Below are 16,100 nucleotides of genomic sequence, written 5' to 3' on the forward strand. Positions count from 1 at the left end.
CAGCGCCGTCTCAATCGATGAGAGTGGAGGTGCACGTGGCCGCCTCCATCGCGCCACCTACGAATTTACGAACATCCTGGACTACCACTATCTTTTCTTCCGCAGCATGTACCCGCGCGTATCCACGGTCGCAGACACAAATACGAACATTTCGCTGTCGACACGCCACGGGCATGTTTTCTCAGCTGGTGCCCTAACTCTCGATCTCGACGATCCTCATTCGCCTCCCCAACCCCCCACCTTTTCCGTCTTCTCCGCGCCGCCACGGCAGATCCTGGTGGATCCTTTCAAGACACGGTCGGCTACCCACAAAGGATCTGCCCTTTCATACGCACGTTATTATACTCTTTACAGAATATCGTTCCACCTTCTCCCTTTTGGGAAGCATACAGACAGACAGAGAGAAGAGAACCAAGGGAAAAAGAACGAAGACAAGAGAGAAAGGAGGCATCGTGTACGCGTGTGTCGGTGTTACACGACGTCGTACGTGTGCACGCCCACGCATTGTGGCCCGAAGCCTCCCAGGCAGGGTGGACGTTTTCGACGAAAGCCTCGAGATTTTCTCGTTTAATTTGTTGTTATAGCTGCTTGAGACGCCGAGATCCGGCCATTCGACCCGTAACCTCGATCCTCAAACATTCATTATGTTTTTTTGTAACACATCCCACCACATCGTTGTCCCGAGATTCCATTCGCGCTGCCATCGACGGAATTGCGGCTTTTCCGCAGCTACGTGTTTACACTGCACTCGCGGGCACAATCTGTATTTGCTCACCGTATCCAGCTAACCTAGGTCTCTATTAATCGTGGGAGAAGTCGGGGACGGGGGTGCCTTTTGTGCGTGGATGCGAAATTCGAACACAATTTTGGGAAACGACCGGGCGGAGATTAATTAACAATCTGACAATACCGTATTGTCGGGCTTTCTTTTTTATATAACGGTCTATTAACGCTTTGACCAGTGGAGGCTATTTGAATGGGCTGTTGGGCGTTTATGAAACGATAATTGTATTTCTGAATAAAATTAATTCTCTCGCCAGTGGACTCCAGGTGATGCATCCACGAACGAAGAAAATTTTATGGTGAAATGCAACTTACCGAGTAGATAATTTGCACTCACGAAGCTCAATTGAGCAGTTAATCGAGTCCTCTTCAACAATTACGTCACGGATTGCATCTGATGCGATTAGGGGATGGTATTATTGCGGTCCATTAGCGATTTTTTGGAAGAGGAGGGCGAGTCAATCTTCGTCGTTCGATCAGTCGTAAGGAATGCAACTCGGGTTCGACGTGGAAAAAGTTAGTGGAGCGTGGACTAGCCTAGACGGATCTCTTCTGTCTGATTTGGCACATTTTCCTCTCCTGTTGGCCGTCGTTGCTGTTGGCTTCACGGCGAGTATTCCTCTTGAATTCCTCTTCTAGACTAGTTGTTGTGTGTAGACTCTTGATAGAAATACACATCGAGGCAATTTATCTTGCGATTTCTATTAACTCCTTAACATACTTCGTCTAATTATCTTAAATATTAGAAAATTTCTCGAATTTGAAGCAAAAACTTGAAAGATCCTTACGAATTTTTCGATGTTATTAAATATACTATGTCAACGAAGTTATCGCAAAACTGACAGTTTATAATAATTCTACAGATGACGATGTCTGCGTCTAATCAGCTTTTTAGCAATTTCGCTTGTAAGATGACTAATTTCATCTGTTTCATTATCTCTAAGTCGGTAGGATGATTGTTCTAATCATTAGGTGGACAATTTGTGTATTAATCTTCTATAGTCAGTTTCAACTTCACTTGTGCGTTATTAAAAAAAGAATGTTGCCTGTTAAGGGTTTAATTAGATCGTTAGTAACTTCCAAGACGGTCTGTAAATGTGTTCAGGAAGACCCAGCGAGCGTGCCTGTCTGGAAAGACTGGTCCTAGACATTCTAATAAGAGTGGATTTCTCTCCTTCACGGCTGTTTTGAAGTCCTCTTCAGAGATGGAACCGTCACGATCTACATCGAGCTTTTTAAGCAGGAGATCTATAAGATCCTGTGAAAAATATTCTTTGGTTTTAGGATTCGATCTTAATAGTGTACAAATTAAAAATTTTTGTTCAATATTTGTAATGAATTTAATTTTTTTTTTTATAATATTTAATCGTCACCTTTACAGCTTCATCCGGATTTTCATCATTCTGCAACTGGATCAAACATCCACGCATCGTTGGGAATATCTGCTCCCTCTTCAATTTGTTAGTTTTCAAGTTGTCGTACACCTGTGTATTACAAAATTTTAATTAAAACGAACGAAACTTTACTCTCTAATCATTTAGAATCTTCGTATTTAAAATTTTTATAAGAATATTGATCTGTAAGTACAAAACTTTTGCAGCAGGTAACGTTTAAAAATTTTAATCAGAAACAGAATTGTCGTGTCGATCATTTTTCGAAAATAATAATTCAGATTAAACTGTGAATCACTTGGAGTATGTCAATTGCAAAGACTGAATTCGTTAATGGTACACAAATCATAAAAAAAGGAGATACTTTATAAGCGAACTGTATTTTCTCGTCCATATTGCCGCGAACTGTCACTGAAAGTCCCTCGATCCATTGATCAACATGTACCTATAACAATATTCCACAATAACTGTTTACCAATTAGCAATTTCTGCTTGTTCATTACATTACCTGTAAAGCATTCCTTTTATCGAACACGCTGAATATTCTGTCGATAAACAAATGACGTATATTTTCGGTGAAATCGAATCCCGCTTGAAATATATCACGAAACACCGTTCTAGTAATTGGACCCAACGTTTGAAGACATTTACGATGAATTATCGCCAGAGCTGTCGAGAAGAATGATTCAGTATAACCTACGTGGAACAAATAAAAAGAAGGATTAAAATGATACAGGTACAACCTTCAACTTCCCTAACATTGAAATGCGTTTGACGTGCCAATCTTTTGAAACGGTCCAAATTTTTCGTCCTGAAAACAATTTCTTGGAGCGTATCGTTTAAATTGTCCACCGGCTGTTCAAATTAAGTCGTCTCCGAAATGGTGTCAAATGTCTTTCATGTTTCACAGGGAGTTGTCGATTGTTTCGTTTTCAGATTTCATGAATATATTGATCATACTATATTTCGAATTTCGTCGAAATATATTTCGAAACGTTGGATAGTACACGAAGTAATCCTGAATTGAAAAGAAAAATAGAAAACAGTTCTTCTAATATAAATTCTTATACCAGAACTGTTTTTTTAATTTTGTAGTACAGAATATGGCTGCGAATAATGTAACGTTTTTCAGAATTACGTTGTATAATAAGGAACAAACAATTCAAATACGAAAATTCTTATTTCATTATTACAATTAATGCAAATATTGAAATCTTAATAAATACTAGGCAAATATGGAATACAAATTTTTAGTAAAATGTTTGCAGTTAGAGACGGACAGCGTCGGCCCATTAGCTCAGTTGGTTAGAGCGTCGATTTTCATTTTTGTTTATTTCCCATTTCTTAATTTTATTTTTTTTAATTAAGCTAGGTAGATCGTCGTGCTAATAACGCGAAGGTCGCGGGTTCGATCCCCCCATGGGCCAGCTTCTTTTTTATCAAGTTTTCTTTTGATATTCAATAATGCACTTCAAAACGCGATCGTTGGGTTCGCAGAAAGGATCGATTCGATCTTTCACCTTTGGAGAGTTTCTTTTCCCAGGGCAATCATTCGGAAGATTATCATAAAAGCGTGTGTAAATAACCCGCGGGCCCCTGATGAATCACGCACGAAAAACTCCCGCAAAATGGCCCCACCGACGTGGAATCGCAATAAAAAGGTGGTCGGTTCTCACGTGGCTGCCGTGATCACGGCTCGGCCAGAAAGACGGAAAACAAATTTCGGCGTGATAACCGATAAGTCGTGAACGCGCCCGATCACGAATCCGTTGCACGGAAGCCGGTTCGACCGGCATAAAAGACGCCAATAAAGTCCCGCCTAAGTATATCTAATGACATCATTTGGATGGCGCGCGCAATAAACGGGCACAAAAGCGGGGGGATTTCGTCGGGAATGTAAAAACGTTGAAACGGCTTAAGGAACGGACGAGACTGAGTAAGGTCCTTGGTAGCGAGATGGGGTCTGCAGCTGAACAATTTTAGAAGGAATTTCGTGATGGAACCGAACTCTTCAAGATAAGAAACCAGAGGAAAATGCTCCTTGATATGATACTTTCTTTACATTTTTAGTGAAACAACTTTTTATATAAAGTTTATTAACTCCTTGCCTTATAACATCGAGTCAGATTCGTTTTGATAATTTCAAAATCGGTACAGCAAATGATGAACATTATTCGTTTTCATTGAGACCAAGTAAAATACTACGTTTATAAAAAATATCTAGATGATCTGCCTATCCCGATAATAGTTGCTACACAGGTCTCAAATCCGCGACATCTAACCAGCGTGTATCCCCACGGCCCACCTACCGAAGATAGATGAACACCCATTAAAAACGCAATTATACTCCAGGAACAAGATTAAAATCCCCCTCGATCGAAGTCGACAGTACCTCATACCATGCCATTCACATTGCATTACTGACTATACCCGCGAAGCATTTCAATGATCTCAGCCAGCCCGACCCCTGTCACCGTTAAGCACTCAATCAAGCCCAACTGTCCGAGCGAAACAATACGCAAATGGAGCCTCGACGCAGGTGGGTGGGCGTCTCTCTGGCCATAATACGCATACGATCCAGCGATCCACCAGTGAACAGAGACACACACGTATGTACACTTGGTATACACAGATCACGGCAACGAGTCCTCTTCGTTCGATTCCTGTAATCACAAGCTCATTAGTCGTCGTGCTTGCTGATAAATTATCGGTGTTACGTTCTTCCTACTACCTCACGAAAGCGACTGTTTTCGCGCGCACGAACAAGCAAAGAGATCTACGAATTGCCACAGATCGTTTTTACGAACGGTGCCATAACTGCCAGCGTTCACCCAGAGTGGAAGAACGTTGGATGGAATTCCTCGTCTCTTCTCAGGCTTGAAAACCCGAACGACCGTAATCTTGGGCTATCTAACGTTGTAAATGTAGCGAGGTGATGATTTGCGACCTACCCGGAGTGAACGTGGCTGCAGGGAGGAAGGAAGAGCCCAGAACCCCTGGACCCTTAGATTCAATTTCGCGGGGCGTCAACGGCTGACGCGACGTCCGCCCACCTTTTTGCGGGACGTTGATGTACGACACGGTGCACCGGGCTCTATGAGACGCGTGAAACTCGGACGATTTGCGTGTGGATTGTTTCCGACCAGGCAAAACGATGGAAAGTAATATAATCTTTTGCTTTATTTGGCAGCCCGGGCAGTCTTGTTTGTAGAGAGTGAAAGACGTCCGGCGGATAGGGAAGGGAGGCTGGATAACTGTTCGGTCAGAAGGTGGTAGGCTGTTTCGCGAGGTGTAATTGAATCTGTCGAAATGGTGCGGTGTGTGTGTGTGGGTTCTATATACACAGGCTGATTTAAATTAATATTGAACAGTATAAGATCGTATAGCATTCGTTCAGGGCAGAGTTGCGCAGAATTTTATTCAAATAATGCATACATAGTGAAAAGCAGCAGTATCTAACAGCGTCATTCTCACCTTCCAACGGTTAATGAGATTAAGTCATTGATCGCTCTCTTACTTATTCAAGAAGTATATTTTTATTACAAAAATTGGAATTTCTGCGTTTAATCAATGCAAAAATTGCGAAGTATTTTTTTATTTCCCCGAAAATTGCGAAGTATTTTTTTTTTTATAGTCCCCTGACATCAAACAATAATTTAACATTCCACCAGTTCTACCAACTACCCATCGCATAAAAATCCAAGATTTATTACCTACTTATGTCTACCGAACGCGTTGCCCGAAGGTGCAAGAAACATCCATGCTGGTTTCACTTTTACCCCGAAACCCGTTTTCTCCTCCCCACGGATCGATCTGAAACACGTCCCCCCGGGTACGATCAATTACCGCCCCGTACCGTAATTACGTTGTTCCCATAAGCGTGCAACCGGGATAAGAAATTCGCGCCGCGATAGATAGCTTGTAAATACGCGTGTATGTAGATCCGCGCGGCGTGTAGACGAGTTGGAAGCGTTTGCGTGCCGGAGCTGACGCTTGCGTAACGACAGGGCTTACGTCCTTCCCCTCCTTCTGATCCTCGCGCCCTCTCGATAATCGTACCTCTCGGGTAAGGATCTCTAGATCTTCCCGCCGTTCCCGGGCGTGCAATCGACCGTCTGGATCGCGTGCATCGGGTTGCATAGGGTATACCTACGGATATTTACGCGCGTCCGCACGATCAAGCGTGTATGCTCCCCCGTTGAACACGTTATGAAATGTAAATTGCGAAACGTAAACCGTCCAATGGGGGAGGATTGGTTGAGTTTCTCACGGCTAGGTAGCATAAATTGGATCCTTGAGAGTCTAAAAAGTACGGGCATGTGCATACAAATTACAAAATAGATCGGAAACATTGAAAAACCTGAAAAAGATGTTAAACGTATACGGTACCACAACCCCTGCAAGAATTAATCCTGAGCAACGCCAGACACACGTAGCCAGTAACGTATAAACGAAAGCGCTATGAATTGTACTTCGTGTTTTTTACGGATCCAGACCACTGTGCGGCGCGCCGTCCCCGTGGCGTTTCCATCCCGGCGTCATTTACAAGCGAGCAAAGTGGTCCATCGTAAATCCGTGCCTCGTATCGGCCGACTGGGATCGTATTTATCTAACAAATAATTATTCCCGATTATCTCGCGGGTGATGCATGCCTCGGCAAACAGAGATCAAAGATACGGCGCGCTGGACCCGGCATCACCGGTGCCCTTCCCCCATCCCCTTCTTGTTTAACGCTTAAAACCGAATGGAGAGAGAGGGAGGCGATCCGGTCAACAATTTTCGCCTTTATTTACGACGTGGCGCGGTGTGGACCGACGCGTTCGAACCCTACGGCCACGTGGGTGTTGATGCAAGGGTTGAGAGGGGAGGTGGCGGGCCCCCATTACCATTGGACGCCTTAGGGGGGATGGACTACCCCTGGCGCGCAATCAAAATTTTTAGAGTTATTGCCGTGTGACTGCACGTGTTACCTAGCTCATCGGGGGCCCACGGGTAGTATATACGAGCGGACGGTTTCGGGATAAATGTGATTTCACCATCGGCTATGGGGCCCCTAGTTTCGGGGTCCGACGGTCTTTTTCGCTTCGGTGTGAACGGGCAGAAATTTATGTGACGTTAAGGTGTTCTTGTCTCGCTACGCTTGGAGCTCCGGTCGAGGTTACCCCGAAGAAGATTTTTGTCAGTTCTCTTGGGGTTGTTATCTTTGGGTATCGAAAGACAATTCTGATACTGGATTTCTTTTTTCTTCAAAGAACTCGCCTCAACTTATTATTGACCTTGAAAGATTCGTTCAATGCTTTGTTGTTCACCTTAGATCTTTTCATATCGTCAAGTTCAGTAAAAAAATAGAAAAATATAGAAAAATATTCGACTTACATGGAAATGTTGAGAACACTGTTGATGGATGATGACGTTATTCAAAACGGTCCCTAAAAGTGACAAAAATTTGTTCATTTATATACTTTTGATGAAGATTAACAATTTATTATGCTCAACAGAAGATTCTTCACAGAATTGCATTGGTTACTCGATTCAATTTTACTTTTGTTAGCAATGGTCATGGGTCACTTATGATTGCGTTGTCCATTGATCTTAAGGTTTAAGATGTTGAAAGAATAAATTGGGGGAATAAAATTTTAAGCATAACTTCATTTTTTAAGTGAAAAACAGAATTAACAGGTGGTTGGTTACTTATATTAGAAATGAGTAGTTCAGGTGCACAGGAAGGATTGGTCGACTTTTTTCTGGGAGAAGCTGTTATTTCTAGGTCAAGAAAAAATGAAGCTTAAACAAGGATTTCCGTAATGTAGGAGGAGATTGATTAATTGTCTCAGGAAGTAAGCCATGAAATGTTTCTTCAGGCGTAAAGAAAGAAAAAAAACGAACCTGTAGCGTGCGTTAAATTCATCAGTCGGAGTCTCCACTCTGCTTAATGACTCACACGTCCTCCCAGTAAACGAGAAATGATTGATGATCATCGAACTTTCATTGTCAACGTCTCGTTCGTGACAGCTGTTCCTGTTTTCACAATTGCTTAACATCCTCTGCCCCCGACGCGTGTAACTTCCATTAGAAATTACACTTTTTTGACAATTACTTTTTTCGTTAATGTGGTACATTTCTATTTTTGTATGTAGCCTACGCTTGCCTATAGATTTGTCTAATTCAAGAATTCAAAATGAATTATTAATGCTAGTGGTTACATTGACCATCAAGAGATTGATATTTACAATTTAAGAACAAGTGTAATATAAATTAATAATACAAATTTATGTGTCTGTAGGCTATCAAAAACATTCTACATCATATATAAACTGCGTATAATTATTTGTTAAATACACATTCGACATGATTATAATCACTGTTTTCTGACAACTAAACAGTGACAACTAACAGCATATCCCTGCAGGCATGAAGTAGCGGTAAACAGTTTCGTGAAATTTAACGAGGCATGCTGCAACGTCTCGGGACGCCTTATTAGACCGGATTTCGAGTCTTCGTGACGGCATGTGACTCTGCCACCCACGTTTTCAATCTTCGAAAAATCGGGGATCCGCAACCCCTCGGCTATTGGCTCTGATTCTCGTCGTTGCACAATGTCCCGGTATGAGGTCCAAGGTGTTCCCTCGACAATAGGAAACTGCGCCACGAAGAAGAAATCCTGATGGGACTGGGTTCGCACAAACCGTGATCCCATCGATTCACGGTTCACTTAGTTCGAGCCTTCGTTCGACATTTGTCGTACAACTTACTCTGAATGTTGTTACACAACAGGGGCCAGTTCTCGACACGCAAACCGTTCGGTTCATCTCGTCGTAAAACCGAGTTTCCGCAACCCTCCTGAGACAGTTCGTGGCTGGTCTTTGATCTTTGGTGTCATTTTATCCGCCATCTTCGAACGAATTCGGTCATTACCACAGACTTCTATTGTATAAAGTAGACTGCTAACTTCCTTATAGAAAGTGTCCTAAAAAAGTATGGACTAAATAGCTCATGTATCTCTATTATTTCGGTTACCGGAGGCCTCATTGTATGGTCGAAAGTGAAGAATAATATTTACATGTACAAAAGAAACCAAAATACGCTCCTCTCCACGATCGAGAAATCTATATACAGAAGTGAGAAAAAAAGGAAACCACGTGGCCCACGGTGCGCACACCGAAGGTACAGTTAAGGGTCCTCGGAATAATTTCCTCATTTTTCTCCTTGACTTAGGCAATTTATTCTTTCGATCCGCCAGTCGACCCTGTTCCGTGCGCGATGACAGTCATGCTGTCGCCGACGCCACCGCGATGGGGACAAGCTGCGTTTTCAACGCCCACCGCCGTTTTAAGCCGCCGTCGAGGAGTGCCGCGTGATAAAGCCGACGTGATTTTTCAGAGCCCGCGTACGCGTTGATAGGGGATGATAGGCCCGTGTGTGTGTGTGTGTGTGTGTGTGTGTGTCGCAGCTAGCGTGTACAGGGTGAGTCAATAAAAACTACTATCTAAAATAACTTGTTACCTATTGATTGACGTATCGGAAGGATACAATTTAATTTTTTTTCTATCTTATTTTTTGTTGAGATATCAACGTGGCATTGAGTTTTTTCAAGGTCAATGCATCTTTTTTTTAATATCACAATGTTATCGATGGAAGGGCGAATTCAGCGACCTATAGTCTGATTGTAGTAAAAAAGAATGCACTGACCTTGAAGAAAACTCTTGGTCAACTTGATATTTGAAAAAAAAAAAAGTTATATCTATCCCAGGCGTCCCTTAAAATGCTATATAATTAATTAACCATCTTCCGTTCCTTGTGTCAATTTGATATATTTTTCTCGTAGGAAATAATGTTACTCTTTTATTTTAATGAATTTGTAGAGTTTAACTATTTATCTCCTCTTTATGATAATTTTTTACCATTGTGTCAATTTGACACCGAGGGACAAATTAAGTTGGGAAAATAAGGAATGGAGGAACGTTAAAACGTTTTTTTCATTCAACCAATAGGTAATGAATTATTATAGAAGATAGTTCTTATGGACTCACCCTGTATGTATGTATTCTATGTATACGTGTGAACGAACGTGCCAACGGCCGTGATACCGGGCATCAACCACCCCATTTGTCCGCAATCCCCCTTTAAGCGATTTCGTAAGAAGGGTTGCAAACGTCTCTTGGTGATATAAATGCACCGGAAATTGCCAGTCGTTTGTATGCGCTCCTTCGACGGGACCCGTTGAACGAGGCCCGTGTTAATGGCTGTGGTTCGTTGTCTACCTTCACGAAAATGTCGTGTGCAAGGTGTTGAAGAGCTGACGTTGATGAATTGTTACGTGGCGCTGAGGATGTTATACGGGGAGGTATTCAAATTCTTCTTATCATTAATACATTCTTTTTCAATTTCAGCAATGCTATCTTTTTTTCTTACGACGAAGTCAAATTTGTTTTGTGAAAAGATAAATTGTTGCTCTTAACGAAGTACATATTACCCGTTTCAGATATGATTGCTTTCGTCAGTAAAATTGAAGTCTTTGTCTAGAAATATTATAAACTAGAGATGTTCTTGAATCAAAAGTGTGGAAAGTCGTACAAAAGTTCCTTAGTGCTCACGAGATTCTGCAATTCCCTTTTCGTTTGGGATTTATTTTTACTTTTATGAATACTACGTATTTTTTTGTAATTCACGGTTAAAGTTATTTTGCGATGGAAGTTGAAGGTAATGAAAATCTCGTGATTAATAAGATACTTTTGCACGAGTTCCTGTATTTTCAGTGTAAAGAAATTTTTGGGGAATACTGTACAATTATTATTAGACAAAGGTTTTGACATTACTATTTCAAGTTAGTCAAGGTATTAACTAATAATCATTACCTAAAACATGTAACAATTCGTTAAGGATGCCATTTCATCTATTCGAGTACAGATTACACTGCACTTTTAATTTGATTTTTCTAACTAGAATGTTTTTGTCATTTAGTTTTTCAAACTTTTGATCAACTCGGTCAGTGTATTACTTCAGATACCAAAAATCACAGAACCATGAATTTTTTAGGCACAGTATTCAAATTTTAAATTACCAACAAGTGAAGTAAATGAATTTTATTATTGGAACGCGTGTTGGACGCGGTCAAAAGACATATTCTTCACAAAGTTACGTAATCTACATCTTATCCGCAGGGAGCAGATGTCTCTCGACAAAACGACGGTATAAGAAATATTTAACATACAGGACTGAAAGGGCCGCATTCCTAATTTTCAGTCTGGCCGACATCCAATCCGAGTCGTTTCGGGATCCACAATGCCGCTCTATTTCCTTGACGCGTATACAATCGCGTCATAGTAATCCTGTTAGGAGACGCTTCGCTGGCCAGAATACACCCCGCTGCGAGCAGAAAAAGGGGGGTGAGGGGGGTGCCATCTCACAGTCGGGACCGACCAATCTCAACCCACGTTGAAGCCAACTCGATTTATCGCAAAATAGACTCTCCCTTCGCTTCCTACGTAACTATCATCGAGTGGACCCGATGTAAAACGAAATGAACGTGAATTCTCCTCTCGAATGGAAAATTTCGAGGAGTCGGACTATCGCAAAAACGAACATTCGACGTCCATCTTGTCGCCTATGCAGAGGCCACAGTAGTCTATCCGTTTGCAGTCGATTCGTCGCATTCGAACACATAATTCGCGTTTTGTCAACGGGGTAAAGAACGAGTTTGGCAGACGTCCCGCGACAAAAGGCGTTTACCGTGTGTCCGTTCCGTGGACGGCGAATAATCCTTTCGTAGTAAATTACACTTTAAAGGAGGCTTTCGCGAAGATCGGCCACGAGTCGCATTAAATCCCTTATACCCCGGTATTGTGGAATCTGCTTGTAAACAAGATTTAGGGATTTGTCCCGTGGCACGAAAATATGATAAGCCCCTTTTGGTCCTCCGATTCCCCCCCCCCCCCGCTCTGTGCCTCAACCCCTCCACCAATCTCATGCCGACGAATCGTCCTTACCGAGCTGCGTCGTGTTTATGAAACTTAAAACCGTGAAAAAGCTCGCAAAGAGGATTTCGAATTTAACCAGGACCCGAGAAGAGTATAGGAGGGGTTGGGAGGAGGAGAGCAGATTGCTGTGGTAAACTCTGGACAGGTCGAGAGAGATAGATAGAGAGAAAGAAAGACCACGGTGGTATAATGTCGCGGAACATAATATTTTTAATCCACTTTTTTCATCGAATATCAAGCACATTCGGGCCCGATTCAAGGAAACTTAATATTCGATCGAGGCTCTCGTGTTCCGCCGATTCCCGTATTATTTCCCGGCAAGAACGGATTACCCGTGAATGCCTATATTATTTTTTAATCCCCCGCCGTCGTAACCGGATAGCTCTCCGATGATCGAGGTTTATCGATCTTAAATTACCGATACACCGTTCGGGAACTGGGTCGCGGCGGTACAGCTACTCCCACAGGACACTGGGATCATCTTCGCGCCACCGAAACCGGTCCAGGGGGGCGGATTACCTTTGACGACACAGAGCCTCGATTAATTTCGGGGAATGAATTTTATTACGACAAAAAAATATATATACGCATTGCTCCGTATCGCATTGCATCCCCTTAAATTCATTAATTGAATTCGGCTATCACGATGATAAATCACTGTTGGTGCGTTTGCACACCATATCTACTAGGTACTCACCGAGTGGAGTGAAAAATGTCTAATCAACATAGATTCTAAAATCAATCCTTTCAAAGAAATATACAAAAGCTTGTTCTCACGTTTGTTAGAAATGTTCTACCTAAACAAATTTTATAAAATTCTCTCGAATAATATTTATACATCTTCGCTTTTTCATATGAAATTGTTTGTTTCCAATTCAGTGCCCGAACTACAAATAATCCAGAATATAAAATTATGTCCATTTTGTTTCCCTTATTTCCCTCTGGAAGGTGCTTTAAGAATTCCCAGTTTGTATGTATTCCAAAGATTCCCGCGAAACGTTCCACCTACAGCTGACATTTTGAACAAAATCGAACAATGGGCTCGTTTTTCTTGAAACACGGAAAAGGTTAAACTCTCGGGAGACTTCGACGCCTGCGGTGGGCGCGCGAAAACACAATGGACGCCCTACTGCATCTATGTTGCTGAAGATAAAGCCGATACCCGGCTTTCACCTCTCACCTGACACTTTCTACCGATAGAACGATTCGATTAGAGCGACCTTCGGGCAAAATGGCGGTCTCGACTGTTTCCTGATTCGGACTCTGTGTTAGTAGGTGTAAGAATAACTAATCCACTAACACGAGCACATTTAGTGTCTCACTTGCTTTTGATTTGCAGACAATTTATTTTAATAAATGCTCGAAGTGATGTTCATCAATTTCGATACATTTTTGCGCTAATCCCCCTATCGTTGTTACTTTATTATCTAAACTTACTCTCATACATTTGTCGATTTTTCGTACTCAGGATCACATGGAGGTCACAATATTATAGGTCGTGTTAGAAAATTGTTACCAATGCAAACAAAACAAGTAGAGATCCTTGACTCACGTAGAAACAAATACAGATTTCGTCAGGAAATCGTGGATTTACTTAGGTTGGCACGCCTACATCATATATATTCGCGCAAATGGTGGCGCGGCTCGAATCGGCAATATTAACCAAAGCAAACAGCGGAAGCGTAAACGAGGGCACGTTCCTTATCTCATCGAGGCAATTACCGGCGTACAGAAACGAAATTAAAGATCCGTATCGGTCCGACATCTGTTTAGCGCCGTCGAATTAACACTTTCACGCCGGGCGTCAATTAAACGATCGTCGGATAAGTTGATTGGCGAATTCAGGCACCCTGAAACCGACCAGCATCGTCAGCGTGGACGTTTTGTGGCGTCTTATTGGCGATGATTAGGTCGTCGCAATTATCGAAACACGATCATTTAGTAGATAAAGGGGACGAACGCGAGAAAAGGAGGGCGTCATAATTATTAGTGGCCACTGTGTTGGTATTGATAGAATAAGGATTGCAGTGACTCCTCCAATCCTTTTGCATCACTGATTAAGTATTATTTTATATTGAATCGTTCGATAATTTTTTTACTGGTTACGATAGATTTTAGAGAAATTTATCAATATTTCATTTACCTATATTGTCACAAGTTATTGTTTAATTCTCTGGTGAAAATTGAGAGACTACTTATTGCGGCTTTGCTTTAATAGTGGCAAAACTTGAAAAATGTAAATTTTACAAGGGAAGCATTTAAAAAATTCTAACTGACTAATATGTCAATACTGATATCATTATTTATTTAAATTCAGTTTCCTTGTACAAATCCTTTAGAGCACGTAGAAAGATACTACACCTGAGGAGTTTATTTGTGCAACAAAAGCAAGAAATTAATTTTTTCAGTTGTGCCACTATCAAAGCAAAGCAACGATATAAAGATTTATCGGACAAATACGATCGATTCAATGCCCATTTATTAATTCTGTGTCCTCGGGCATAAATGAAGTGCTGCAATCAATTTAAAAAAATAAACGACTTGTTCATTACTGTATAATTGAAAATACACTTCAGTAGCATTCAAATAATGAACAAAAAATTTATTCATTTAGTTACTCTCATCTTACACACCGGAGTCGGATAAAATTATAATTAAAGGAATGGTAGCGACCATTTAATAGTACTGATGAAAAAAGAAACGACTTGCAATTAATAAAATTGTAAGTGTATATACCTACGTTCGCTGCTCAATCAAAAATTCTTCATTTTCCAATTAGCGGAAACGTGAGACAGAATAATTTCTACGGTATCCAATGGCGCGATCGTTGTAATTGTGTCAGTATACATTATACACTTCCCGTTGAAATATTGCAAATGAAGTTCCAATCTACATTCACGCTATTTACTCCGGTTTTAATTATCACCGAACGGAATCTCGTTAACCGCGATTCGTCAGGATTGTTAATTATTCGTTCAAGGGCACCGTACACCCTCCGTGGCTAATTGTCCTGTATGCATAGGTTTAATTAAGGGCTCGGTCACGTATGTATGTGCGTTTGATGAATAGTCCCGGTGGCAAAGGTCCAAGAGCGGATGCATCGATTCATCTCTGGCAGGCAACCATCGCGGAATAACCATTAATTTAAAACTTCCTCCCCGAAAGTCGCAATTACACGAATTATCGAGTCCCGTAGGGTCGGGATCTCGATCGGGGCCGTCACCTTCGATCATAAGGATATTGCATTTCGTGGGTTGCCATCGATTTTTCGGGATCCCCTTGTGGCTAGTACACGAGGAGACGACAAGAAGACAGATTATTTAATGAGCAGTTTCGCTTCGATTGATTTTTTGTTCGATTTGTTTCTTCCGTCGAATGACCACAGAGTGCCATGAAAATAAAAAAAGGTCAGTAAAATTGAAAAATTCGTACAATTTTGATCGGTATAAATAATAATAGAATGTAATTACTGTGAAAATTATTCTACTGTACCCGATCGTCCGTAACAAACGAAATGAAGATTGAAAAGATTGGGCACAGCAATCAAAAAACCCATCGAAAGTCAATCGTAGGAATTGATCACTGATTACTATCATTTCTTCCTTTCTGCATATCCTAACAGCATCAGAGAATCATATAATCCATTCTATAATTCCATCTCGCAAATTGTATTCAATGATAGAGGAATACAAACCTACATCTGTATCAAATGAAGAATAATATAGTCTGATTACTGTCTATCTAATGATCAATTTCATACTTCTATTAGATACATTTCAGTCCACATTAAAAATAAATATCAACAGTCCAGTAATAACAATATTCTTTAATGAACTAATATTACGGTAACCGAAAAATTAAGTAACAGAAGAGACCACAACGAATTGTATGTTATTAATATTATTATCAAACGATCTAATCCCAGTTGCAGATAAGACGGAAGATAGGA

At 41.2% G+C, this 16,100-nt stretch overlaps 1 protein-coding gene and 1 non-coding gene across 2 annotated transcripts; one reads left to right on the forward strand and one right to left on the reverse strand.

Moving 5' to 3' along the window:
- Nucleotides 1–1,852: 1,852 nt before the first annotated feature.
- Nucleotides 1,853–7,735, reverse strand: LOC107192166 (EF-hand calcium-binding domain-containing protein 1-like). The gene is made up of 7 exons (XM_015581368.1): nucleotides 7,717–7,735; nucleotides 7,551–7,603; nucleotides 2,918–3,029; nucleotides 2,683–2,843; nucleotides 2,539–2,619; nucleotides 2,157–2,267; nucleotides 1,853–2,041 (listed from the first exon to the last, which is right to left on the reverse strand). Exons 1-7 carry the CDS (start codon nucleotides 7,733–7,735, stop codon nucleotides 1,853–1,855), a joined length of 726 nt encoding a protein of 241 aa, XP_015436854.1.
- Trnae-uuc lies at nucleotides 3,461–3,601 on the forward strand. The gene is made up of 2 exons: nucleotides 3,461–3,497; nucleotides 3,567–3,601. It is a non-coding gene; the product is annotated as a tRNA-Glu (tRNA).
- Nucleotides 7,736–16,100: the final 8,365 nt, after the last annotated feature.

This window comes from Dufourea novaeangliae, unplaced genomic scaffold, assembly GCF_001272555.1.
Source record: "Dufourea novaeangliae isolate 0120121106 unplaced genomic scaffold, ASM127255v1 scaffold316, whole genome shotgun sequence".
Taxonomy (NCBI): domain Eukaryota; kingdom Metazoa; phylum Arthropoda; class Insecta; order Hymenoptera; family Halictidae; genus Dufourea; species Dufourea novaeangliae.